This window comes from Salmo trutta, chromosome 4 (assembly GCF_901001165.1).
Source record: "Salmo trutta chromosome 4, fSalTru1.1, whole genome shotgun sequence".
In the NCBI taxonomy this organism is placed as follows: Eukaryota; Metazoa; Chordata; class Actinopteri; order Salmoniformes; family Salmonidae; genus Salmo; species Salmo trutta.
The window spans coordinates 51,878,212-51,904,207 of NC_042960.1; the positions used below are offsets into that span (position 1 = coordinate 51,878,212).

Below are 25,996 nucleotides of genomic sequence, written 5' to 3' on the forward strand. Positions count from 1 at the left end.
TTGTTGCTCTTTAATTATTTGTTTTTCTTCTGTTTTCTTATTTTTTTCATTTTTATTTATTGTTTACTTCAGTTTATTTAGTAAATACTTTCTTAACACTTATTTTTTCTTAACTGCATTGTTGGTTAAGGGCTTGTAAGCAAGCATCTCACTGTAATTGTTGTATTTGGCGCATGTGACAAATACAACTTGATTTGTTAAAAATTCTAATTTGTTGTCTAATGTTAGCTAAGTGGCTAGGTGGCTAACATTAGCTAGCTATAGGGTTCAGGTTAGGGTTAGTTAAAAGGGTTAGGGGAAGCTAACACGCTAAGTAGTTGCAAAGTAGCTAACATGTAGTAGCTAAGTAGTTCATAATTAGCTAAAGTGCTAAAGTTTTCCTTGATGAGATTAGAACATGCAGCCTTTGGGTTGCTAGACCAACCAGCCTCCTTTTGTTTTTTGCCTTACGCCTCGATCACATCAATAGTGCCATTGCATTTTGGTACCCCAGAAGCAGTGGCGACCCATCATTCAGGGCAGGTGGGGCTGTTTTGAGCACCACACTTTTAGGTAAAAAATATTTTTTGGGGGGGCTTGGAAGTTTTGCTTCTTATTTTGGCATTAATACGTGTCACATATCAGTTTGCAAACAATGTAAAAAAAAAAAGTATTTTATTTAATCAAGCCGCATACAAACATGATATCTTTTTTGCTTTTTTGAGTAAGGCAGCTCCAAAATGCAGGTGTTTCAGCCTAGCTCAGTGCTTTCTGTGGTGGTGGGGCTAGCCAGCAGAAATATAGAGTGTTGTGCCTGATTGGCTCAGTTTTCTGTCATGATTGGCTCAGTTTTCTGTCTCTCATCAACCCCAATTCTAAGGTTAGAGCTCGAAAATGTTAGCCCCTTGGGTTCTGCCATAGAGTTATATTAGAAGTGTCCATCCAAGAAGGCTCAAGGTCATTGGCCACAGATAGAATGACATCAAATCACGTTATATCTACAATAGCTTTGATTGGACTGATCATGTCAATATCTTACTTTCAAAGTCTTAGCTAGCAGTCTCATCAAATCGACAATCTACTGGCAAATCCTTTTTAATCCTTGTCAATGAAGATAAATAATTAAGAGAAATTATAGATAAAACATATCGGTGCTCATCGGCCATTGTACTTAAAGATTACACAACAAGTTGGAAATCGCAAATTCGACAATGAGCCGTTTGGAAGGAATCAGTGGCTAACTGCAAGCGTTGCAAAGAAACCACTAACGTTGGCCTGCTGTTCAATGGAGTGGCTGTTTTTTTTTCCAGAGTTCCCACCATAAATACAGAGAATGCCAGACTTTGATAACACAATTTGCTAGCAAAGGACCACTGCGCCACCTTCACAAGGTGGGTCCAAAAATGTATTGTATGCTGCTGCATAAATGTTGTAACGTAAACTCACCCCATTCCGTACAAAACTGAGTGAGTTTACGTTAATATGCAAGGGAGAAATGTATACTGTAGCCAATAAAATAATACTTAGTGTATGTTGTGTAGTAAGCTGTTAGTAGCCCATGTGCCTCACCCTAATAATTTGGTATATTTTCACCAACGCGCTATTATAAACACATCGTTCGTGGTCCAGTGTGTGCTTGTTTGGATACTTTTTTTGTACAGCTTTGACAGTGCTACTGATAGTAGTTATGGTGCTTGGCTTGCACATGCAAATTCAGCACACACAACATTCTATAATATAATTGTGTTATTTAACTGTCAAATTAAAGCTAATTTAACGCGTCAAATAGTGTTATATGACGTGTATATTTTTTGACATGCAAAGACCCACATGGCATTCAACGTGCTGAACAAATAATTATATTGACTACGTCCGTTGTCGCTTGCTCATTAATGTATTCATCGAAATTACGGATTGCGTCTTTCCGCTTGTCGTCCCCTTATGCCATAGTTTGTACATCTCAATTGTCAGTAGAAACCACATTTGTTTAAGCGAGTCAGCCATTTCAGCTATGTTTTTATGTGTAGTGGCTTTGCTGGCATGCACCCCACTTTTTTGTTTTGTGTGCCCCACCAAGATTTACGTGCTAAAATCGCCACTGTCCAAAGTACATTCATTTCCAATGGAACGCTGGGTTTGCCTTGCAGCATTGCGTTGCAGAGGCAGTTGCAGTGTGGTCTGTATGGTGCATATGTTGGATTTTTCTAATTTATGCATCAAACTGTATGAGTAGAGAGCTTGACAGAAATGGTAGCATTAGGTGAATGTTGAACTTTTGTTGCACTCATATCCAGATGATGCTGCATACCATTTTGCGCAATGTTGCTGTCAGTGTGATTGAACCATTAAGTTGCTCCCAAGTGGCGCAGCGGTCTAAGGCACTGCATCTCAGTGCTTGTGGCGTCACTACAGACACCCTGGTTCGAATCCAGCCTATATCACAACTGGCCGTGATTGGGAGTCTGGTAGGGCGGCAGCATCGTCTGGGTTTGGCAGGTGTAATTTGTTCTTCTCTGCCAAACGTAACATATTATACGAATTGTATTTCTCGGACTCACGTTTACTATGTTACGTCTAGTCTATGAGACCAGTCTGGTTCGCTAGGCTAGATGGGAAATTTAGTGAATATCAAAAATGGTGGAAGATTCACTCGGATGTCTGCCAAATATTCAAGGAACTAACAAATGTCAACCGTTATGTATATTGCCATCTAATTTTATAAAGAATATTCTCCCCAAATGTATAACGACTGAAGTAATGTAGGTACAATAATACTGCATAACAAAACTACATTTAGGTGTTGGGCGGGGTAGAGGGGTGGATACCAAAACCTAACCGGATGCGGATGTTGACATTTATCTTCTAAACAGCACTACTCGCTTTTCTTTGACGGCCAGCTGGCGGCTAAAGGTCCATCATTAAAGCAACATAAAACTCAAAATATTTTCCTGCATAACAAGAAGAACAAAATACACTAACTCAACGGCCGAAAGCGACCCGGCGCCTTTCCTTCTTCGCTTGTTTTCGGACTGTCCTTTACCGGCCAAGCTGGCTAGCTAGCTACTGTAGCTGGCTATGCGCCCCAACAACTGGCTAACGAAAGAAGAGAGCTGTCAAGGGAGGGGGATTTAACAACAGTCTATATTGCTTCATGGATATAATCCTAATTGTTCCAGGAAAAGACCGATAGCTAGCGCCATTAGCTAGCTAGCTCTTCTCTGCGGGGCTACTGTTTGTCGATAGCAACTGTAACGTTAAAGGTTATAGCCAGTTAACGTTACTGTTGTGATAATATATAGGAATTAACTAAATATATATAATGATTTAGCTAAGTATTTGTTAGTCTAATCAGAAAACCTTTCCTGGCAGTAGGCTTTTATGGTGTCTGCTTACTCAAAAAGTCACGGGTGTCAAGAAACGTTAATAAGGAAGGACCGTTTGTTTTGATTGGCTTGAGGAATAACGTTATTCTGTCAGTATTGAGTAATGTGATTGCCGGTTAGTTAGGAAACGTTAGACAGCGGGGATTAGCTGTATGTGAATGATGTTTTGTGTTGACTGAAGCTTTGCCAACGTGTTACACGCTGCTGTAGGTCCCGGTGCCGTGTGTGTCAGAGGGTGTGACCAGCAGGTGAACATGGTTCTAAGGAACTGGACACTCAGTCAAGGAAGGCACATGTGTTAACGGCTTGGCAGAACTTTGCTGTCGTGGAAAAAGTACCCAATTGTCATACTTGAGTAAAGTAAGGATACCTTCATAGAAAATGACTCAGTAAAAGTTAGTCACCCAGCAAAATACTACTTCAGTAAAAGTCTCAATTTGGTTTTAAATATACTTAAGAGTCAAAAGTTAAAATATAAATCATTTCACATTCCTTATAATAAACAAACCAGACAGCACGATTTTATAGTTTTAATTTACGGATAGCCAGGGGCACACTAAAACACTCCGACATAATTTACAAACAGAATTTGTGTTTAGTGAGTCTGCCAGATCAGAGGCAGTAGGGATGGCCAGGGATGTTCTCTTGATAAGTGTGTGAATTGGACAATTTTCCAGTCCTTTTGTGTGTCAGTGAAAATCTATGGAGTAAAAAGTACATTATTGTCTTTAGGAATGTAGTGAAGTAAAATTTGTAAGAAGTATTAATAGTAAAGTACAGATACCCTCAAAAAAGACTTAAGTACTTTACACCACTGGAACATTGTCTTCGATTATGAGATGTATCCTATGACAGATCACTATCAGTTTACATAATAGCTACAGCATTCCTGCAAACGGTCAAATATATAGATTGCTTGTCACGTTAGCCTGACTTTGGATTTTAGATACAGTTGTTTGTCCAACCCCTTGTCACACATCTACCATAACCTGGATTTGTACTGTATGACTTTGGAGAGGACGAGTGAGTCATAGATGGTGTCTAAATTGGCATCAACAAGCTGATTAGTAACAGTATTGTAGGCATTACAAACAGCACTGCCTCAATGTGGTATTGGGATGCATTCATTAACCATTGGACCAGACAGTAACTGGGCCTCAAGTGTCCCCTGGTTCTGAATATGTGCACATGAGATCTGAGTGTGTTTGTGTTTATCAGAGACTGTTGGTGTCTAGGCCTATATTCGTGTGATGATAGGTTACAGTTGTACTTGACAGAGAGCTAGATTGTAGCAATGTGGACGGTGCTGTGGTTTCGCCCTGCAACAATGTCAACCCTATTGTTGCTGCTATTGCTGAGCAATTTATGCAGGCTGGGACAGTCTATGTCACGAGAGGAGAAGCTCAAGCTGAGGTGAGTGAGAAAGATGTCTGGTCCTGGGCTAGATGTGTGGCAAGTTCAGGCTGATAAAATAGATTGAGCTAAACTGACTTGTTCTTTCTTTGTTTCCCCTCAAGGAACCAAGTGGTCGAGATGTTTGACCATGCTTATTCCAATTATATGGTAAGTCTCGTCACCACCTGCCCCCTTCACATAACTGAGAGAGTGGTTTAGCAGCAATCTAATAATGCAAAACATTTTAGATGTTCTGTTGAGATGTACTGGTACTCATTTAAAAAAAATTTATTTCACCTTTATTTAACCAGGTAGGCTAGTTGAGAACAAGTTCTCATTTGCAACTGCGATCTGGCCAAGATAAAGCATAGCAGTTCGACATATAGAACAACACAGAGTTACACATGGAATAAACAAACATACAGGAAAAAAAGTCTATATACAGTGAGTGTAAATGAGGTAAGATAAGGGACTTAAGGCAATAAATAGGCCATGGTGGCGAAGTAATTACAATATAGCAATTAAACACTGGAATGGCAGATGTGCAGAAGATGAATGTGCAAGTAGAGATACTGGGGTGCAAAGGAGCAAGAAAAATAAATACAGTATGGGGATGAGGTAGTTGGATGGGCTGTTTACACATTGGCTATGTACAGGTGCAGTGATCTGTGAGCTGCTCTGACAGCTGGTGCTTAAAGCTAGTGAGGGAGATATGAGTCTCCAGCTTCAGTGATTTTTGCAGTTCGTTCCAGTCATTAGCAGCAGAGAACTGGCAGGAAAGTCAGACAAAGGATGAATTGGCTTTGGGGTGACCAGTGAGATATACCTGCTGGGGCGTGTGCTACGAGTGGGTGCTGCTATGGTGACCAGTGAGCTGAGGTAAGGCGGGGCTTTACCTAGCAGAGACTTGTAGATGACCTGGAGCCAGTGGGTTTGGCGGCGAGAGTGAAGCGAGGGCCAGCCAACGAGAGCGTACAGGTCGCAGTGGTGGGTAGTATATGGGGCTTTGGTGACAAAACGGATGGCACTGTGATAGACTGCATCCAATTTGTTGAGTAGAATGTTGGAGGCTATTTTGTAAATGACGTCGAGGAGCGGTAGGATGGTCAGTTTTACGAGGGTATGTTTGGCAGCATGAGTGAAGGATGCTTTGTTGCGAAATAGGAAGCCGATTCTAGATTTAATTTTGGATTGGAGATGCTTAATGTGACTCTGGAAGGAGAGTTTACAGTCTAACCAGACACCTCGGCATTTGTAGTTGTCCACATATTCTAAGTCAGAGCTGTCCAGAGGCGTGATGCCGGATGGGCGGGCAGTGATCGGTTGAAGAGCATGCATTTAGTTTTGCTTGCATTTAAGAGCAGTTGGAGGCCACGAAGGAGAGTTGTATGGCATTGGAGCTCGTCTGGAGGTTAGTTAACACAGTGTCCAACGAAGGGCCAGAAGTATACAGAATGGTGTCGTCTGCGTAGAGGTGGATCAAGAGAATCATCAGCAGCAAGAGCGACATCATTGATGTGTACAGAGAAGAGAGTCGGCCCGAGAATTGAACCCTGTGGCACCCCCATAGAGACTGCCAGAGGTCCGGACACACTGAACTCTATCAGAGAAGTAGTTGGTAAACCAGGCGAGGTAATCATTTGAGAAACCAAGGCTGTTGAGTCTGCCAATAAGAATGTGGTGATTGACAGAGTCGAAAGCTTTGGCCAGGTCTATGAATACGGCTGCACAGTAATGTCTCTTATCGATGGTGGTTATGATATCATTTAGGACCTTGAGCGTGGCTGAGGTGCACCAATGACCAGCTTTGAAACCAGATTGCGTAGCGGAGAAGGTACGGTGGGATTCGAAATGGTCGGTAATCTGTTTGTTAACTTGGCTTTCGAAGACCTTAGAAAGGTAAGGTAGGATAGATATAGGTCTGTAGCAGTTTGGGTCTGGAGTGTCTCCCCCTTTGAAGAGGGGGATGACCGCGGCAGCTTTCCAATCTTTAGGAATCTCAGACGATACGAAAGAGAGGTTGAACAGGCTAGTGATAGGGGTTGCAACAATTTTGGCCGATCATTTTAGAAAGCGAGGGTATTGTCTAGCCCGGCTGATTTGTAGGGGTCCAGATTTTGCAGCTCTTTCAGAACATCAGCTATCTGGATTTGGGTGAAGGAGAAATCGGGGAGGCTTGGGCGAGTTGCTGTGGGGTGTGCAGGGCTGTTGATCGTGGTAGGGGTAGCCAGGTGGAAAACATGGCCAGCTGTAGAAAAATGCTTATTGAAATTCTCAATTATAGTGGCTTTATCGGTGGTGACAGTGTTTCCTAGCCTCAGTGCAGTGGGCAGCTGGGAAGAGGTGCTCTTATTCTCCATGGACTTTACAGTGTCCCAGAACTTTTTTGAGTTTGTGCTACAGGATGCAAATTTCTGCTTGAAAAAGCTAGCATTAGCTTTCCTAACTGCCTGTGTATATTGGTTCCTAACTTCCCTGAAAAGTTGCATATCACGGGGGATATTCGATGCTAATGCAGAACGCCACAGGATGTTTTTGTGCTTGTCAAGGGCAGTCAGGTCTGGAGAGAACCAAGGGCTATATCTGTTTCTGGTTCTACAGTTTTTGAAAGGGGCATGCTTATTTAAGATGGTGAGGAAGGCACTTTTAAAGAATGACCAGGCATCCTCTACTGACGGGATGAGGTCAATATCCTTCCAGGATGCCAGGTCGATTAGAAAGGCCTGCTCGCTGATGTTTTAGGGAGCGTTTCACAGTGATGAGGGGTGGTCGTTTGACCGCGGAACCATTACGGATGCAGGCAATGAGGCAGTGAACGCTGAGATCTTAGTTGAAAACAGCAGAGGTGTATTTGGAGGGCAAGTTGGTTAGGATGATATCTATGAGGGTGCCCGTGTTTATAGATTTGGGGTTGTACCTGGTAGGTTCATTGATAATTTGTGTGAGATTGAGGGCATTAAACTTAGATTGTAGGATGGCCGGGGTGTTAAGCATGTCCCAGTTTAGGTCACCTAGCAGCACAAGCTCTGAAGATAGATGGGGGGCAATCAGTTTTCATATGGTGTCCAGGGCACAGCTGGGTTTGTTGTAATAGGCTAAATGCACTGCTTTGCTCCCACTCTTTTTATTCGCTTCAGATACAATAAACATCTAGGTCTCTTTAGGCCTAATTTGAGGACAGTGGGTCTAGTTTGGTAGCTAGACTTATGCCTGTTTGCTTCTTTCCCCTCTCTGTTTTCCTGTTACCGTGGACTTATGTGGCTTTGAGCTGGGTTACTGATATATTGACACTAGCTGTTCATCAAAACACTGACACTTGGCCTAGTGCTTTTTTGTTCCTAAATCAAATGATTAGGCCTGGCCTAGAAGTATTTTTTTACCTCAGCCATTAGTCAAACAAGCACACAGACCCAAGGTTCATGTCCTCATATCATAAATGTCCTCATTTGCCTTCTGGTTGGACTGTTTTGTACAGGGTCAAGTGCTGTCACAGGCCCCAGGATGACTAACGCTGTAGCTTCTGTTCAGGTTGCTGTTGTGGGATTATTGTAATCAAAAGGAGAGAGACTTTTAGATTTATTCAAAAACAATTGCACTTTATTAATTAATGCAGTAATGGAGCTTGTCAACGAACCCCCCCCTCCGGTGATTTGTTGAGAGCCCAACGACAACAGATACCATGGCCTTTTTATAGCAAAGATAGTCAAAAATTTGTTTTATTTAACCAGGAAAAACCCATTGAGACCCAGTGTCTTTTTCAAGGGAGACATGACCAAGAAGGCAGCAACAATCAATATATTACAGTATTAAAACAAACAACAATACAATACAACAGGATCCAGCCTAAAAAAATAACATTTACACTTCTCCGTAACAGAGTCTCCCATCAATATTTTAAATTCCTTCAGTGGCACTAACATATTTAGATGAAGCATGGATTATAGACTATTCCATGCCTCTGGTGCACAAGAAGAGAAGGCAGTCTTGCCTAATACTGTGAATGTTCTGGGGACTTTAAGTAGCAACCACCTAGCAGACTGAGTATGGTAACTGCTGGTGGTGAAGGAGACAAGACTACAGAGATAAAGAAGGAGTTTACCCAAAATGGTTTTGTACATGAACACATACTTTAAATGCACAGAAAGATGCATTTGTGAGGTCCAACCCACCATTTGGTACAAGGTGCAATGGTGGGTGAGTGACTTGGCATTTGTAATAAAGCGCATTATTAACAGAGTCCAGTCTCTGTAAAATGAAGGTTGCATGCATAAACAACAAGTCACCATAATCGATTACTGAGAGAAAAGCTTCTTTCTAGCCATAAGCAGGAAGCAAGCCTTACTACGAAAATTAAAACCCAATTTCAATTGAAGCTTTGTCACAAGATTATCCACATGAACTTTAAAGGACAACTTGTCATCCAATCAAATACCTAGGTACTTTTTCAATGGATAAGCCACCAGATGTGAAAATGCTAACCTTCTCTGGCAGAGTTCTAGCTCTGGTAAAGGTCATGAATTTAGTTTTTTGTACATTCAAGACCAGTTTGAGACCATAAAGGGAGGCCTGCAGTGACTGAAAAGCAGTCTGGAGCTCTTCAACAGCCTGTACCAGAGAAGGAACACATTAATATATGACTGTATCATCTGCATATAGATGTAACTTTGCTGGTTGCATCCCATTTCCCAAATCATTAATAAAAATTGAGAACAACACAGGAGCTAAAATGGAACCCTGGGGCACACCTCTATTAATCTCAGGAAAGCTAGACTTGTGATTGTCAGTGTATATACACATTGTGTTCTGTCAAAGATGGTTCCTAAACCAATTTACTGCCCCTTCACTGAGACCAATGTTTCTGAGTCTAGCTATCAACTATTCATGGTCAACTGAATCAAAGGCCTTTGATAAATCCACAACAAATGTTGCTTTTTGTTAAGTGCATTAATGATGTCATTTGCCACTGCCATAGCTGCAGTTGTGGTGCTGTGCCTCGATCTAAAGCCAGACTGAACCCCGCTCAGTATGTTATTTTCAATTAAGAAGTTTTTTAACAGAGTTCACTAGGGATTCATAGACTTTGGTCAGGATAGGGAGTTTAGAGAGAGGATGATAGTTATTAGCATCTGAGGGATCTCCACCATTTAGCAGTGAGAGGACATAAGCTGATTTCCAAATGTTGGGTATGGAATTGGTCAAGAGACTCAAGTAAAAAATGTGACACAGGTTCAGTAATAATACCAGCTGCTATCTTTAAGAGGTAGGGGTCCAGGTTGTCTGGACCTACAGACTTTTTGTCTGTTGCCTTTAGTGCTTTATAAACCTCAGTATAAGAAACAGGCTCAAAGTTTAAATGGTTCACATGAGGGCCTATATCATAGTTGACTGTAACAGCGCAACCTTGACTTTGCTGTCCTTAAGCAATTTTGCCACAACCTTGGAAGTATGCTTGGGGGTCATTGTCCATTTGAAGACCCATTTGCGACGAAGCATTAATTTCCTGACTGATGTCTTGAGATGTTGCTTCAATATATCCACATAATTTTCCTGCCTCATGATGCCATCTATTTTGTGAAGTGCACCAGTCCTTCCTGCAGCAAAGCACCATGCATAACTGCTGGAAGTTTAAGAATAATCCTGACTAATTTGTTCTGAGATGTCTTCAATTTTTTTTTTAATATATATCTTGGGGACACTATTGTACCAGGAAGAGCATGCACAGTCAAAGTGGCACTGAACCAGAGCCCCTGCCAATGTCCCCATTGCATTCTTATCCAGATATTTGGAGGTTCTAGCCAGGAACCAAATTTTATGGTTCACTTTGGCAATAACATTTTGTGCCATGCCATGCCCCTGTCAGATGGTTATCTAGCACACATCCACGATACTTAGCAGAGTCTTTTGCTGCAACTACTGTCACCTACTACCATCTTAAAATCTGGGGATAATGAACATGACCCAAGACAAGCATCATGTTTCCACTATTTATAAGGCAATGCCTATAGATCAAAAGGATTAGGAGCAGAGTTCACCCTCTCCATTCACCAGGGCATGCTGAGAATAGTGTCAACATCTTTAGTTTACAACAGCAATCAAAACAATCAATCCATAATGGGGCGGCGGACAATGTATTTTTGTAAGTAACAGCTGGTGCACGATATCTAAGGAAGTCTTGAGCTATTGCTCGCCTGAGGTAGTGTGGTCTACAGCTTATCATAAGATACTTTATCTACCTAGAGAGTTTCTGTTTTTTCGTGGCTGTTTACATACCACCACAGTCAGAGGCTGGCACTAAGACAACATTGAATGAGCTGTATTCCGCCATAAGCAAACAAGAAAACGCTCACCCAGAGGCGGCGCTCCTAGTAGCCGGGGACTTTAATGCAGGGAAACTTAAATCCGTTTTACCAAATTTCTATCAGCATGTTAAATGTGAAACCAGAGGGGGAAAAAACCTATGGAGCACCTTTACGCCACACACAGAGACGCATACAAAGCTCTCCCTCGCCCACCATTTGGCAAATCTGACCATAATTCTATCCTGATTCCTGCTTACAAGCAAAAAAAGCAGGAAGCACCAGTGACTCTGTCAATAAAGAAGTGGTCAGATGAAGCCAATGCTAAGCTACAGGACTGTTTTGCTAGCACAGACTGGAATATGTTCCGGGATTCCTCCGATGGCATTGAGGAGTACACCAGAACAGTCATTGGCTTCATCTATAACTGCATTGATGACTTCCTCCCCACAGTGACTGTAAGTACATACCCCAACCAGAAGCAATGGATTACAGGTAACGTCCGCTCTGAGCTAAAGTCTAGAGCTGCCACTTTCAAGGAGCGGGACTCAAACCCGGAAGCTTATAAGAAATCCCGCTATGCCCTCTGACGAACCATCAAACAGGCAAAGCATCAATACAGGACTAAGATCGAATCATACTACACCGGCTTTGAAGCTCGTCGGATGTGGCAGGGCTTTCAAACCATTACAGGTTACAAAGGGAAGCACAGCTGAGAGCTGTCCAGTGACACGAGCCTACCAGACAAGCTAAACATCTTCTATGCTCGCTTCGAGGCAAATAACACAGAACTATCATGAGAGCACCAACTGTCCCGGAAGACTGTGTGATCACCCTCTCCGCAGCCGATGTGAGTAAGACCTTTAAACAGGTCAACATTCACAAGGACGCAGGGCCAGACGGATGACCAAGACTTGTACTCCGAGCATGTGCTGACCAACTGGCAAGTGTCTTCACTGACCTTTTCAACCTCTCCCTGTCCGAGTCTGTAATACCAACATGTTTTAAGCAGACCACCATAGTGCCTGTGCCCAAGACCACTAAGGTAACCTGCCTCAATGACTACCATTTACATTTACATTTAAGTCATTTAGCAGACGCTCTTATCCAGAGCGACTTACAAATTGGTGCATTCACTACCGACCCGTAGCACTCACGTCTGTAGCCATGAAGTGCTTTGAAAGGCTGGTCATGGCTCACATCAACACCATTATCCCAGAAACCCTAGACTCACTCCAGTTTGCATACTGCCCCAACAGATCCACATATGATGCAGTCTCTATTGCACTCCACACTGCCCTTTCCCACCTGGACAAAAGGAACACCTATGTGAGAATGCTGTTCATTGACTACAGCTCAGTGTTCAACACCATAGTACCCTTAAAGCTCATCACTGAGCTAACACCTCCCTCTGCAACTGGATCCTGGACTTCCTGACGGGCCGCCCCCAGGTAGTAAGGGTAGGTAACAACACATTCGCCACGCTGATCCTCAACACGGGGGCCCCTCAGGGGTGCGTGCTCAGCCCCCTCCTGTACTCCCTGCTCACTCGGGACTGCACGGCCAGGCGAGACTCCAACACCATCATTAAGTTTGCCGATGACAACAGTGGTAGGGCTGATCACCAACGAGACAGCCTATAGGAAGGAGGTCAGACACCTGGCCTTGTGGTGCCAGGACAGCAACCTCTCCCTCAGCGTGATCAAGACAAAGGAGATTGTGGACGACAGGAAAAAGAGGACCGAGCACGCCCCCATTCTCATCGACAGGGCTGTAGTGGAGCAGGTTGAGAGGTTCAAGATCCTTGGTGTCCACATCACCAACAAACTAACATGGTCCAAGCACACCAAGACAGTCTTGAAGACGGCACGACAACGCCTATTCCCCCTTAGGAGACTGAAAAGATTTGTCATAGGTCCTCAGATCCTCAAAAGGTTCTACAGCTGCACCATCAAGAGCATCCTGACTAGAGGTCGACCGATTGTGATTTTTCAACGCCGATACCGATTTATTGGAGGACCAAAAAAAGCCAATACCGATTTTAAAAAATATATTTATTTATTTATTTTAAATTTATTTATTTATATTAAAGGACAATTACAACAATACTGAATGAACACTTATTTTAACTTAATATTATACATAAATAAAATCAATGTAGTCTCAAATAAATAATGAAACATGTTCAATTTGGTTTATATAATGCAAAAACACAGTGTTGGAGAATAAGGTAAAAGTGCAATATGTGCCATGTAAAAAAGCTCAAGTTTAAGTTCCTTGCTCAGAACTTGAGAACATGAAAGCTGGTGGTTCCTTTAAACATTAGTCTTCAATATTCCCAGTTAAGAAGTTTTAGGTTGTAGTTATTATAGGACTATTTCTCTTTATACCATTTGTATTTCATATACCTTTGACTATGGATGTTCTTATAGGCACTATAGTATTGCCAGCCTAATCTCGGGAGTTGATAGACTTGAAGTCATAAACAGTGCTGTGCATCAAGCATTGCGAAAAGCTGTTGGCAAACGGAGGAAAGTGTGGTTTGAATGAATGCATACGAGCGTGCTGCTGCCTACCACTGCTCAGTCAGACTGCTTTATCAAATCATAGACTTAATTATAACATAATAAACACACAGAAATATGAGCCTTGGGTCATTAATATGGTCAAATCCAGAAACTATCATTTCGAAAACAAAACGTTTATTCTTTCAGTGAAATACAGAACCGTTATGTGTTTTATCTAACGGGTAGCATCCCTAAATCTAAATATTGCTGTTACATTGCACAACCTTCAATGTTATGTCATAATTACGTAAAATTCTGGCAAATTAATTACGGTCTTTATTAGGAAGAAAGGGTCTTCACACAGTTCGCAACGAGCCAGGCGGCCCAAACTGCTGCATGTACCCCGACTCTGCTTGCACAGAAAGCATGAGAAGTGACACAATTTCCCTAGTTAATATTGCCCGCTAACATAAATTTCTTTTAACTAAATATGCAGGTTTAAAAAAGATATACTTGTGTATTGATTTTAAAGGCATTGATGTTTATGGTTAGGTACATTGGTGCAACGACAGTGCTTTTTTTTGCTAATGCGCTTGTTAAATCATCACCCTTTTGGCGAAGTAGGCTGTGATTCGATGATAAATTAACAGGCACCGCATTGATTATTTGCAACGCAGGACAAGTTGTTAAACTAGTAATATCATCAACCATGTGTAGTTAACTAGTGATTTATGTTAAGATTGATTGTTTTTTATAAGTTTAATGCTAGCTAGCAACTTACCTTGGTTCCTTGCTGTACTCGCGTAACATGTGGTCAGCCTGCCACGCATTCTCCTCGTGGAGTGCAATGTAATCAGTGTCCAAAAATGCAAATTACCGGTTGTTATGAAAACTTGAAATCTACCCTAATTAAATCGGCCATGCCGATTTAATCGGTCGACCTCTAGTAGTGTGTAAACATGTCATATAGAATTTCACATCTTATTGACTTACAGTAGGTCTAAATAAGGTTCAACTATCAACAACAAAAAACACAGGCAGTAAAAAGTAGGCAGTAAAATAAGAAATTGTTCTTAACTGACTTGCCTAGTTAAATAAAGGTTCAATATTTAAAAATGTATATATTATTGGTTGCGTTCTCCAGGACCATGCGTACCCAGCAGATGAGCTGATGCCTCTGACGTGTCGGGGGAGGGTGCGTGGGCTGGAGCCCAGTCGGGGAGACGTGGACGACGCACTGGGGAAGTGAGTGCTTGTCTGCCTGCAGGCCTGAGTCGGATGTGGGAACAGGAGACACAGTCCTGCTGTCATTTGAATACTCTAACTCTCTGTTGATATCTTCTAGCCATAAGGGACTATAACTGATGCTGATTGATTTGTCTTTGTGTGTTTTAAGGTTCTCTCTCACCCTCATCGACACCTTGGACACTCTAGTGGTAGGTTTCATCTTTAGTTTGTTTTACCAACCTCCTTAGTTGGATTTGTTGAACCTCTGGGTAGACAATGATTTTCATATCTATAATTCTGTATTTACGTACAGCTCTTAAACAAGACGACAGAGTTTGAAGAAGCAGTGAGGAGAGTGTTGACAGATGTGCGACTGGACAATGACATCGTGGTGTCTGTCTTTGAGACCAACATCCGTGTGCTGGGGTAAGGAAAAACATAAAGCCAGTTATTGAGGGGATGGTAATGTTTTAATTTTTTATTTAACCAGGTAAGTCAATGGAGAAGAACATTCTTATTTACAATAGCCTGGCAAGAAGCTTCCTGTGGGGATGGGGACTGGGATAAAAAATAAAACGATGTAAGACAAAACAGATCTCACAGACAGAAGACACTGGCTACAGCACAAATATAACAGCAAACAAACTGTGTATGTGTGATGGAACATTGCTGCAGGTACTTGCTTTCATTCAGCCACGAGCATTCGTGAGGACGGGCACTGATGTTGGGCGATTAGGCCTGGCTCGCAGTCGGCGTTCCAATTCACCCCAAAGGTGTTCAATGGGGTTGCGGTCAGGGCTCTGTGCAGGCCAGTCAAGTTCTTCCACACTGATCTCGTCAAACCATTTCTGTATGGACCTCGCTTTGTGCACAGGGGTAATGTCATGCTGAAACAGGAAGGGGCCTTCCCCAAACTGTTGCCACTAAAGTTGGAAGCACAGAATTATCTACAATGTAATTGTATGCTGTAGCGTTAAATCTTAACTTCACTTGAACTAAGGGGCCTAGACCGAACCATGAAAAACAGCCCCAGACCATTATTCCTCCTCCACCAAACGTTACAGTTGGCACTATGCAATCGGGCAGGTAGCGTGCTCCTGGCATCCGCCAAAACCAGATTCGTCCGTCAGACTGTCAGTTGATAAAGGTTGATTCATCACTCCAGAGAACGCGTTTCCACTGCTCCAGAGTCCAATGACTGCAAGCTTTACACCACTCCAGCCGACCCTTGGCATTGCACATGGTGATCTTAGCCCTGTGTGCGGCTGCTCGGCCATGGAAGCCCATTTCATGAAGCTCCTGATGAACAGTTCTTGTGCTGAAGTTGCTTCCAGAGGCAGTTTGGAACTCGGTAGTGAGTGTTGCAACCGAGGACAGGCGATTTCGCAGCTGGGCCGTTGTTGCTCCTAGACATTTCCACTTCAGAATAGCAGCACTTACAGTTGACTAGGGCAGCTCTAGTAGGGCAGAAATTTGTTGGAAAGGTGACATCCTATGACAGTGCCACGTTGAAAGTCAGTGAGCTCTTCAGTAAGGACATTCTACTGCCAATGTTTGTCACTGGAAATTGCATGGCTGTGTGCTCTTTTATACACTTGTCAGCAACGGGTGTGGTTGAAATAGGCGAATCCACTAATTTGAAGGGTTGTCCACATACTATTGTGTGACCGTTGTGACTTTCCTCATGTTTCCAGAGGGCTGCTAGGGGGCCACTCCATGGCGGTGATGCTGAAGGATGCAGGGCATCACATGCAGTGGTACCAGGATGAGCTGCTCCACATGGCCAAAGACGTGGGTCTCAGACTCCTGCCTGCCTTCAACACCAGCAGTGGCCTGCCTTACCCCAGGGTGAGCCCTCAAACTATACATAAGGCCACGGCTGTTGGGATATGTCCTGACCATACACACGTATGTGTACACACACACACAGTCCTCTCCGATTATGACTGCATAATTGTATTATCTGCTTCAGTGCTCTGCATACAGCTGCTACAGTTTTCCGCAGCCTGGTTTTCTATGGCTGTATAGTTCACCTGAACAATGTCTTCGGACACAGCCGTGGAGTTGAGTCTATGACCAATATATTGAGCCTTTTTATTCCACTCAACAGGTAAACTTGAAGCATGGCATCAGGGGTCCTGAGAGTCGGACGGGCACAGAGACGGACACCTGCACAGCTTGTGCTGGCACAATTATCCTGGAGTTCGCTGCCTTGAGTCGCTTTACTGGGGACCCTGTGTTTGAGGTAAAAATAGACAATCATCTCTCTTTCTTTAAACCTTGTTCAGATCAGGACTAATACTAGTAGATGGCACTACCAGACCTTCATTGTTGATTATCATAGATGCCAGTGTGTCTTAATGATATTGATTCATTGTATTCTACACAGGTCCATGCACGGAGAGCCCTCGACTTCCTGTGGGAGAAGAGGCAGAGGAATAGCAACCTGGTGGGAACAACCATCAACATCCACTCAGGAGAGTGGGTCCGCAGGGGTGAGAGAGGGAACCAGTCCCAGGCCATAACTGGTATCTACTGTATTATAAAGGAGGATTTCCTTCGATTTATCCAGAGACGGACAATGTATTGGGTGTGGTAGAAGTTAGCGGGCAAGGCGGTAGGCACTGATGTTCTGTACTTGTAGAAATAAGACATGAGTGTGTTTCTGCGGTATGAAACGGTACACTGTTGTGTTGTATTGTTCCAGACAGCGGAGTGGGAGCAGGGATTGACTCGTATTATGAGTACCTGCTGAAGGCCTATATTCTCCTGGGAGATGACCTGTTTCTGCAGCGCTTCAACATTGTGAGTGACCTCACACACTGTAACCTTACTCTGGCTTGGATAATGGAATGCTTTTATGCCCTTATTGTTCAATCCACACAAAGTGTGCTGTTAAAGATTCTCATCCTTAGCTTGTCAAATGTTCTCATTATTTGTGTTTCCAGCACTATGCGTCTATAATGAAGTACATCAGCCAGCCTCCTCTCCTGCTGGACGTTCACATCCACAAGCCTCTGCTGCCTGCTCGCACCTGGATGGACTCCCTCCTGGCCTTCTTCCCTGGGCTGCAGGTGACTGGCGTCACTAACAGACCAGCTGCCTAATCAGGGGTTTTGGTACATAGACCTGGTGCTGAGATTAGGGAGACAAATTAAGACTTTTACTCTCCTAACATTGTTAATGAATCCCCCAGGTGTTGAAGGGAGATATCCGGCCGGCCATTGAGACCCATGAGATGCTGTATCAAGTCACCAAGAAACACAACTTCCTCCCAGAGGTAAGCTCTCTTTTATGCTCCCTCTCCACCTCTTTCTTTGTTCTCACTCAGGCTGTAACCTTTAACACCCCTCTGTCTTCCTCAGGCATTCACCACTGATTTCAGGGTACATTGGGCTCAGCATCCACTAAGACCTGAGTTTGCAGAGAGCACCTATTTCCTGTACAAGGTAAGGACTGTGGAGACATGCAGTCTAGAAGTTGACTTAACGATACATACTTCACTTTTTCCACATTTTGGTACGTTACAACCTTATTCTAAAAATGATTAAATTAAATGTTTTCTTCATCAATTTACACACAATACCCCATAATGACAATGCGAAAACAGGTTGTTTGAAATTGTTGATAATTTATAAAAAACAGATACCTTATTTACTATTTGCTATGAGACTCAAAATTGTCCTGTTTCCATTGATCATCCTTGAGATGTTTCTACAACTTGATTGGAGTCCACCTGTGGTAAATTCAATTGATTGGACGTGATTTGGAAAGGCACACACATGTCTATATAAGGTCCCACAGTTGGCAGTACATTTCAGATCAAAAACCAAGCCATGAGGTCGAAGGAATTGGCCGTAGAGCTCTGAGACAGGAATGTGTCGAGGCAGATCTGGGGAAGGGTACCAAAAATGTCTGCAGCATTGAAGGTTCCCAAGAACACAGTGGCCTACACCATTCTTAAATGGAAGAAGTTTTAGAACCACCAAGACTCTTCCTAGAGCTGGCTGCCTGCCCAAACTGAGCAATCGGGGGAGAAAGGTCTTGGTCAAGGAGGTGCCCAAGAACCCGAATGGTCACTCTGAAAGAGCTCCAGAGTTACTCTGTGGAGATGGAACCTTCCAGAAGGACAACCAACTCTGCATCACTCCACCAATCAGGCCTTTATGGTAGCGTGGCCAGATGGAAACCACTCCTCAGTAAAAGGCACATAAAGACTCTCAGACGATGAGAAACAAGATTTTCTGGTCTGATGAAACCAAACTTGAAATCATTGGCCTGAATGCCAAGCGTCACGTCTGGAGGAAACCTGGCACCATCCCTACGGTGAAGCATGGTAGATGTATCATGCTGTGGGGATGTTTTTCAGGGACCTGGAGACTAGTCGGGATCGAGGGAAAGATGAACGGATCAAAGTACAGAGAGGACCATGATGGAAACCTGTTCCAGAGCACTCAGAACATCAGACTGGGGTGAAGGTTCACCTTCCAACAGGACAACGACCCTAAGCACACAGCCAAGACAACGCAGGAGTGGCTTCGGGACAAGTCTCTGAATGTCCTTGAGTGGCCTTGAACCCGATTGAGCATCTCTGGAGAGACCTGAAAATAGCTGTGTAGTGACGCTCCCCATCCAACCTAACAGAGCTTGAGAGAATCTGCAGAGAAGAATGGGAGAAACTCCCCAAATACAGTTGTGCCAGGCTTGTAGTGTCATACCCGGGGCTCCCGAGTGGCGCAGTGGTCTAAGGCACTGCATCTCAGTGCTTGAGGCGTCACTACAGACACTCTAGTTCAAATCCAGGCTGTATCACAACCAGCCGTGATTGGGAGTCCCATAGGGAGGCGCACAATTGGCCCAGCCGTAGGCCGTCATTGTAAATAAGAATTTGTTCTTTACTGACTTGCCTAGTTAAATAAATAAAATGTTTTTTTTATTATTTTTTAAATACCCAAGACTCGAGGCTATATTCGCTGCCAAAGGTGCTTCAACAAACTACTGAGTAAAGGGTCTGAATACTTCTGTAAATGTGGTATTTCCAGTTTTTAGAAAACTGTTTTTTTACTTTGTCAACAGGGTATTGTGTGTAGACTGAGGGGGGAGAAACAATTTAATCCATTTTAGAATAAGGCTGTAACCTAACAAAATGTGGAAAAAGTTGAGGGGTCTGAATACTTTCCGAATGCACTGTACATTTGATCTTAGTGGGCTTCCTTATTGCCTAATTCAGTAGTAGTGTCTAACCCTGGTCCCCCTCTAGGCTACCAAAGACCCCTACTACTTGGAGGTAGGCCGCACGGTGCTGGACAACCTGAACCGATTTGCCCGGGTCCCCTGTGGCTTTGCTGCCATGAAGGACGTTCGCACCGGGAGCCACGAGGACCGGTGAGGGCCCAGACCCAGGGGAATACACCGGGGACGGGGAGGGATTTAATGATGGGCGGTTAAGAGGTGGATGGTTTTAGTGGCTGAGGAACAGTGTGCCAGTCATGTAGTTCAATCAAAATAGTTTATGTGGTGTCTGCTCTGTTGGCCTGCTGCCCCAAATATCACTCATCCTCTCTTCCGCTCTCCTCCCCTCTCAGAATGGACTCCTTCTTCTTGGCAGAGATGTTCAAGTACCTGTTCCTGCTGTTTGCGGAAGAGGAAGATCTGACGTTTAATGTTGAGGACTATATCTTCACCACCGAGGCACACCTTCTGCCCCTGTCCCTGTCCACTGCCCCTCACACCCCCTCTCCTCCGGCCAACACCACGGTACAGGCTCCATCTCTGCCTCATCTCTCCGCCTATGTCAAATCTCTTTGGGTGGGTGTAGTAAGATCACCTGCTGTGATCAGCTAGAATTCTAATGATAGTACGTCTAATAATATTCAGATGATATAGTTAGTCATGTTTGTTCTCTCCCCCTCTGTCTTAGTCAGAGGAGGAGTTGGATGACTCTAACTTTGATTGGACCTGCCCCAACACACGCCTCCTTTTCCCCGACCCCGCCTTCCCACGGAACCTCCGAGATCCAATCAGGAGTGCTGTGGACAAGAGTTGTCCCCGTCCTGCCATTCACCGGTAAGGGACATTAATACATACACCCCCCTATGTATTTATTTGGACAGTGAAGCTAAAACTACAATTAAGCTCTATACTACAGCATTTTGGATTTGAGATCAAATGTTTTATGAGGCGGCAGTACTGAATGTAATGTTTTATTCGTTTTTGTTCTTCTTACATATCTGTTTTACTGTTTAGAAATGAATGCACTTTATGTACACTATATATACAAAAGTATGTAGAAACCCCTTTCAACTTAGTGGATTCGGCTATTTCAACCACACCCGTTGTTGACGTGTATAAAATTGATCACATAGCCATGCAATTTCCATAGACAAACATTGACAGTAGAATGACCTTACTGAAGAGCTCAGTGACTTTCAACTGTCATAGGATGCCACCTTTCCAACAAGTCAGTTCATCAAATTTCTGCCCTGCTCGAGCTGCCCCGGTCAACTGTAAGTGCTGTTATTGTGAAGTGGAAACTTCTAGGAGCAACAACGGCTCAGCCGCGAAGTGCTAGGCCACACAAGCTCACAGAACGGGGAGCGCCGAGTGCTGAAGCGCGTAGCCTCTGGAAGCAACGTCAGCACAAGAACGGTTCATCGGGAGCTTCATAAAATGGGTTTCCATGGCCGAGCAGCCGCACACAAGCCTAAAATCACCATGCACAATGCCAAGCTGGAGTCGTGTGAATCTTGCCGTCATTGGACTCTGGAGCAGTGGAAACATGTTCTCTTTGGGCTTGGCCCCTTAGTTCCAGTGAAGGGAAATCTTAACGCTATAGCATACAATGACATTCTAGACGATTATGTGCTTCCAACTTTGTGGCAACAGTTTGGGGAAGGCCCTTTCCTGTTTCAGCATGACAATGCCCTTGTGCACAAAGCAAGGTCCGTACAGAAATCGGTGTGGAAGAACTGGCTGCACAGAGCCCTGACCTCAACCCCATTGAACACCTTTGGGCTGAATTGGAACACCGACTGCGAGCCAGGCCTAATCGCCCAACATCAGTGCCCAACCTCACTAATGCTCTGATGGCTGAATGAAAGCAAGTCCCTGCAGCAATGTTCCAACATCTAGTGGAAAGCCTTCCCAGAAGAGTAGAGGCTGTTATAGCAGCAAATGGGGGACCAACTCCATATTAATGCACATGATTTTGGAATGAGATGTTTGACGAGCAGGTGTCCAAATACCTTTGGTCATGTAGTGTGTCTAGTCTCCCCATTTTGAAGGTGTCATAAGAATTTGGACAAATTCACTTATAGTGTATTACATTTAGTCAAAAGTGTAGTATTTGGTCCCATATTCTTAGCATGCAGTGACTATATCAAGCGTGTGACTCTACAAACTTGTTGGATGCATTTGCTGTGTTTTCATTTTGGAGTCACTAGCATTTTTGGGGGATTTGATATTTATGCCTCTAACTTTCTCACTTATCATTATTCACGATTCATTCATGGTTATCCGGAATCATGGTACTACCCACATGAATGTAGAAGTGTTCAGAAACATATTCTATTAGAATAAATGCTGGAGTATAGAGCCAAATTACATTTTAGCTTCACTGTCCAAATATATACATAGGGGAGTATGTGTCTAATGTGAGGAATCATGTTAAACAGAATATTGTTCCTGTCACAACCATACTGAATGTGAACTTTGATGCCCTCCACCCTCTCATCCAGTGAGCCGGGGATGGGTCGTCCCCCTCTGAGGGCTCAGGACTTCATGGCCAACAACCCCGATCACCTGGAGCTGCTGAGGAGGATGGGAGTCAGCCTTATACACCTTAAAGACGGCAGAGTGCAGCTGGTCCAACACGCTACACAGGTAAATGATTAATTCACAGTACAAGCCGGGAGAGTTTGAATGATATCATAAGACCACTGCTAACCCTCCATATGAGTTACTCAGTCTCTTGCCCTACTCTATCTACTGCCCTCTCTTCTCTTTCTCCATCTCCTTTCCTCTCTCCCCTTCCCTCGATCTCTCTCTAGGCGGTCAGTGCTGTGGCAGCAGAGGACGGCATGCGCTTCATGCAGGAGATGATGGAGCTGTCAAGCCAGCAGCAGAAGGAGCAGCTCCCTCCGAGGGCTGTGCAGATCGTCTCCCACCCCTTCTTCGGTAGAGTGGTGCTGACCTCTGGCCCAGCTCAGTTTGGCACGGACCTTTCCAAGAGCATCACAGGGGTGAGTGTTTCTTCAGTGTGCCAATTTCCAATGCATGGACACCTTTGCTTGTTGGTTTTTCCTGTCTTGTCCCTAGGTGCCAGACGTTCTCTATTTTCGGCGTTCTGAGTGATGTTTGAACATGCCCCCCCCTTCTCTCCGTCTGTCTGTAGGTTCGTGGGTTTGTGACAGTGGCTGAACCCTACAGTGGCTGTGCGGAACTGAGCAACGCTGCCTTTGTACAGGGCCGCATTGCTCTGCTGCAGCGGGGCCAGTGTATGTTTGCTGAGAAGGCCAGACACATCATGAAGGCTGGGGCCATCGGAGGCATCGTCATCGGTGAGGAGGACCAACTGACACAAGATCTCAATTTGAATGAATCTACTTCAAGAAGCCTGCACTAACTATAATCATACTTCTAACCTTTATAAATGTTCATAACACTTTCATAATGTTTTATATAACCTTTAATAAACTGATGCATTACTATTTATAAACTGGGTGGTTCGAGCCCTGAATGCTGATTGACTGACAGCCGTGGTATATCAGACCTTATACCACGGGAATGACAAAACATTTATTTTTACAACTCTAATTACACTGGTAACCAGTTTATAATAGCAATAAGGCACCTTGGAGGTTTGTGGTATATGGCCAATATACCATGGCTAAGGGCGTGCCTAAGAACAGCCCTTAACCGTGGTATATTGGCCATATACCACAAACCTCCAAGGTGCCTCATTGCTTAATTATAGTATCCTCTTGAACCTTGCTAATTATCCCCCTCCTCCACAGATGACAACGAGGGTAGCAGCAGTGACACTGCTCCCCTCTTCCAGATGGCCGGCGACGGCCGCAACACAGATGACGTCACTTTGCCCCTCCTCTTCCTCTTCTACAAGGAAGGCAACATCCTGTTGGAGGCTCTCAAGGAGTACAGAGAGGTGGAGGTGCTGCTGAGCGACAAGGCCAGAGACCGAGGTTAGATCCACTGGAGATGGCAGTTGGACATTAGTGACTAGACAAAGACAGGACAGTATCTTTCCAGCATATGGATAGTTTTGTGGGATTTCAGCCGATTTTAGGGACTATACTTGATTCTGTAAAGATATCAAAATGGCCAGTATTTCAGGGTTCAGTGGTGAACCAAAATAGTGGGCCTGTGGCCACTACAGTACTAGCCTTAGTGGAGGTAGGGGATGGTAAGCACCCAGTTTGATGTGTGATACAGGAAACGGCTCCCTTCTTTCCATTTTCCTCCCTCCTCTTCTCCTTCCCTGTGGTGGACTGTAACAGTGTAACTTTCCTCTTCTCTCTTTCTTTTCCCTTCACCCTTTGGTTTAGCAGCCTCTATATTCAAAGGTAAACCTCTCCCTGGCATCCTGCTGGAAAGCAGTAAGTATCGCCCTCATCTCTCGTCCATTATTCTGTGTGTGGTAGAGCAGCTCAGTGCAGGTTAGTCTTGTGTATATAGCTGGCCATGTCAGAACCCCTCAGAAGAATATTACTGTTGGTCTGTTCTGCACATGACTCATCAGTACCATTCTGTTTGTTGTTCGCTGCCTCTTGTAAACCGCAACACTACCTTGTTTCTGTCTGGGAATGACTGATAGGTGCTTGTGTTAGATGTACATACATGGTGAGTAGGAAACGGTGTATGGCTGTGTATGTGTTGTCGGATACTAGGAAATTATATGGATGACTGTGCAGGACACGGCTCATATATTGTGGTGGAAAGTGGTCTGAAAATGGACTGAGCTCACCCCTCTGTCCTTCCTCAGGGAGGGATGTTCAGGAGGAGGAGGAAGACTGTTCAACAGACCAAACTTCACCTGTCCCTGCCGCAACTCTCGACCAGTCACAGGTGAGGACTGTGAAGCAGGACGAATCAGCTCCCCACAATGAGGACGTGACTCCTGAGGATGATGTGGGACCTGCCATTAAGAGGAACCCTGAGCCAGAGGAGGAGCCTGAGGTTGACATGGACTCTAGCAGAAAATCAGTGGAAGCCATGATGGCTGATTGGCGAGAGGACTTAGAAGCGTTTCAGCAGATGGAGGATGAGCTTTGACAACTTCAACAGTTCCCCCTCCTTCGGTCTGTCCCAGCCACCGTACAGGCCTGGGGTCAGTGGACTGTGCCTCATAAAGGATACAGTTTTAGTGGGGAGATGTTTTGATAAGGAACGGTTACCAGGGTGGAATACAGTGACTTCTACAGCCCAGATATCTACTGTCTGGCAGTATGGTCCTCTGATTAACTCTCACTATTTTCTGGTCTTGTCTTATTTTCATATATTGTCTTCCTCCAAATGCATTTCTAGGTCACTGAGATGTGGGAGCAGTTTCCAAATGCTGGTTGAATTATAATCCACTGGTTGATTGGTTTATTTAACTGTAATGATTAACTGATAGGTTTTTGGAACATTTACTATTTTATTTTGTGGGCCTAATTTGTGGGGTCAATATTAAACTACCTGACTGTGAGGGACTGCAGTGGCAAGCAGTCTATAAAAGGCTGGTGCTGAGAATCACTTAGCACTGGCACTCTCCAGGAAGAGACAATGTTATATGTTACTGTAAATATTTATTTGTCAGTTATTTCCACGATGGTTTGAAATAGTGCTGCTTTGCTCAGGTTCTGGTCGGTATGAGAGATACTGGGTACTTGGGTACTGGCTACCCAAGAGGGCAGACAGTACCACCAGCTGGCCAGCAGAGGGGATCCTTGTTTGAGATGTCTGACTGGAACTTGATGACATACTGGAGGACCAAGGAAACAAAAAAGCCAACAACATAATGAACTTTAATTAAATTGATAAGGAAATTGAAAAGTGTGTTGTCATCTGTCTCAAAAACATCATGTGTTTGTTTTATAGGCGGTAGGATAATTAGACTAGAGGTTTCTCTTGGTTTTAGACTATTAGGCTACATGGCTGGACATTAGTGGAACCATACAGTCCACTCTCTTTTTGTTGATATTCAGAGCAG

General features: G+C 44.0%; 1 protein-coding gene across 4 annotated transcripts; it reads left to right on the forward strand.

Moving 5' to 3' along the window:
* Positions 1–1,184: 1,184 nt before the first annotated feature.
* Positions 1,185–25,839, forward strand: LOC115192566 (ER degradation-enhancing alpha-mannosidase-like protein 3). Of its 4 annotated transcripts, none has more exons than XM_029751217.1 (21): positions 1,185–1,370; positions 4,880–4,925; positions 14,705–14,805; positions 14,957–14,996; positions 15,101–15,213; positions 16,482–16,635; positions 16,898–17,032; positions 17,177–17,282; positions 17,495–17,592; positions 17,736–17,861; positions 17,984–18,067; positions 18,153–18,236; positions 20,048–20,172; positions 20,373–20,595; positions 20,708–20,853; positions 22,524–22,668; positions 22,836–23,027; positions 23,180–23,345; positions 23,802–23,987; positions 24,354–24,401; positions 24,788–25,839. In XM_029751217.1, the coding sequence occupies exons 2-21, from the start codon at positions 4,896–4,898 to the stop codon at positions 25,075–25,077; spliced, it is 2,592 nt and encodes an 863-aa protein (XP_029607077.1). In that variant the 5' UTR covers positions 1,185–1,370; positions 4,880–4,895; the 3' UTR covers positions 25,078–25,839. The 4 variants fall into 4 exon arrangements, with proteins under 4 accessions (XP_029607077.1, XP_029607074.1, XP_029607076.1 ...); XM_029751214.1 differs by lacking the exon at positions 1,185–1,370 and adding an exon at positions 3,941–4,775; XM_029751216.1 differs by lacking the exon at positions 1,185–1,370 and adding an exon at positions 3,941–4,775 and having other exon boundaries at positions 20,373–20,544.
* Positions 25,840–25,996: the final 157 nt, after the last annotated feature.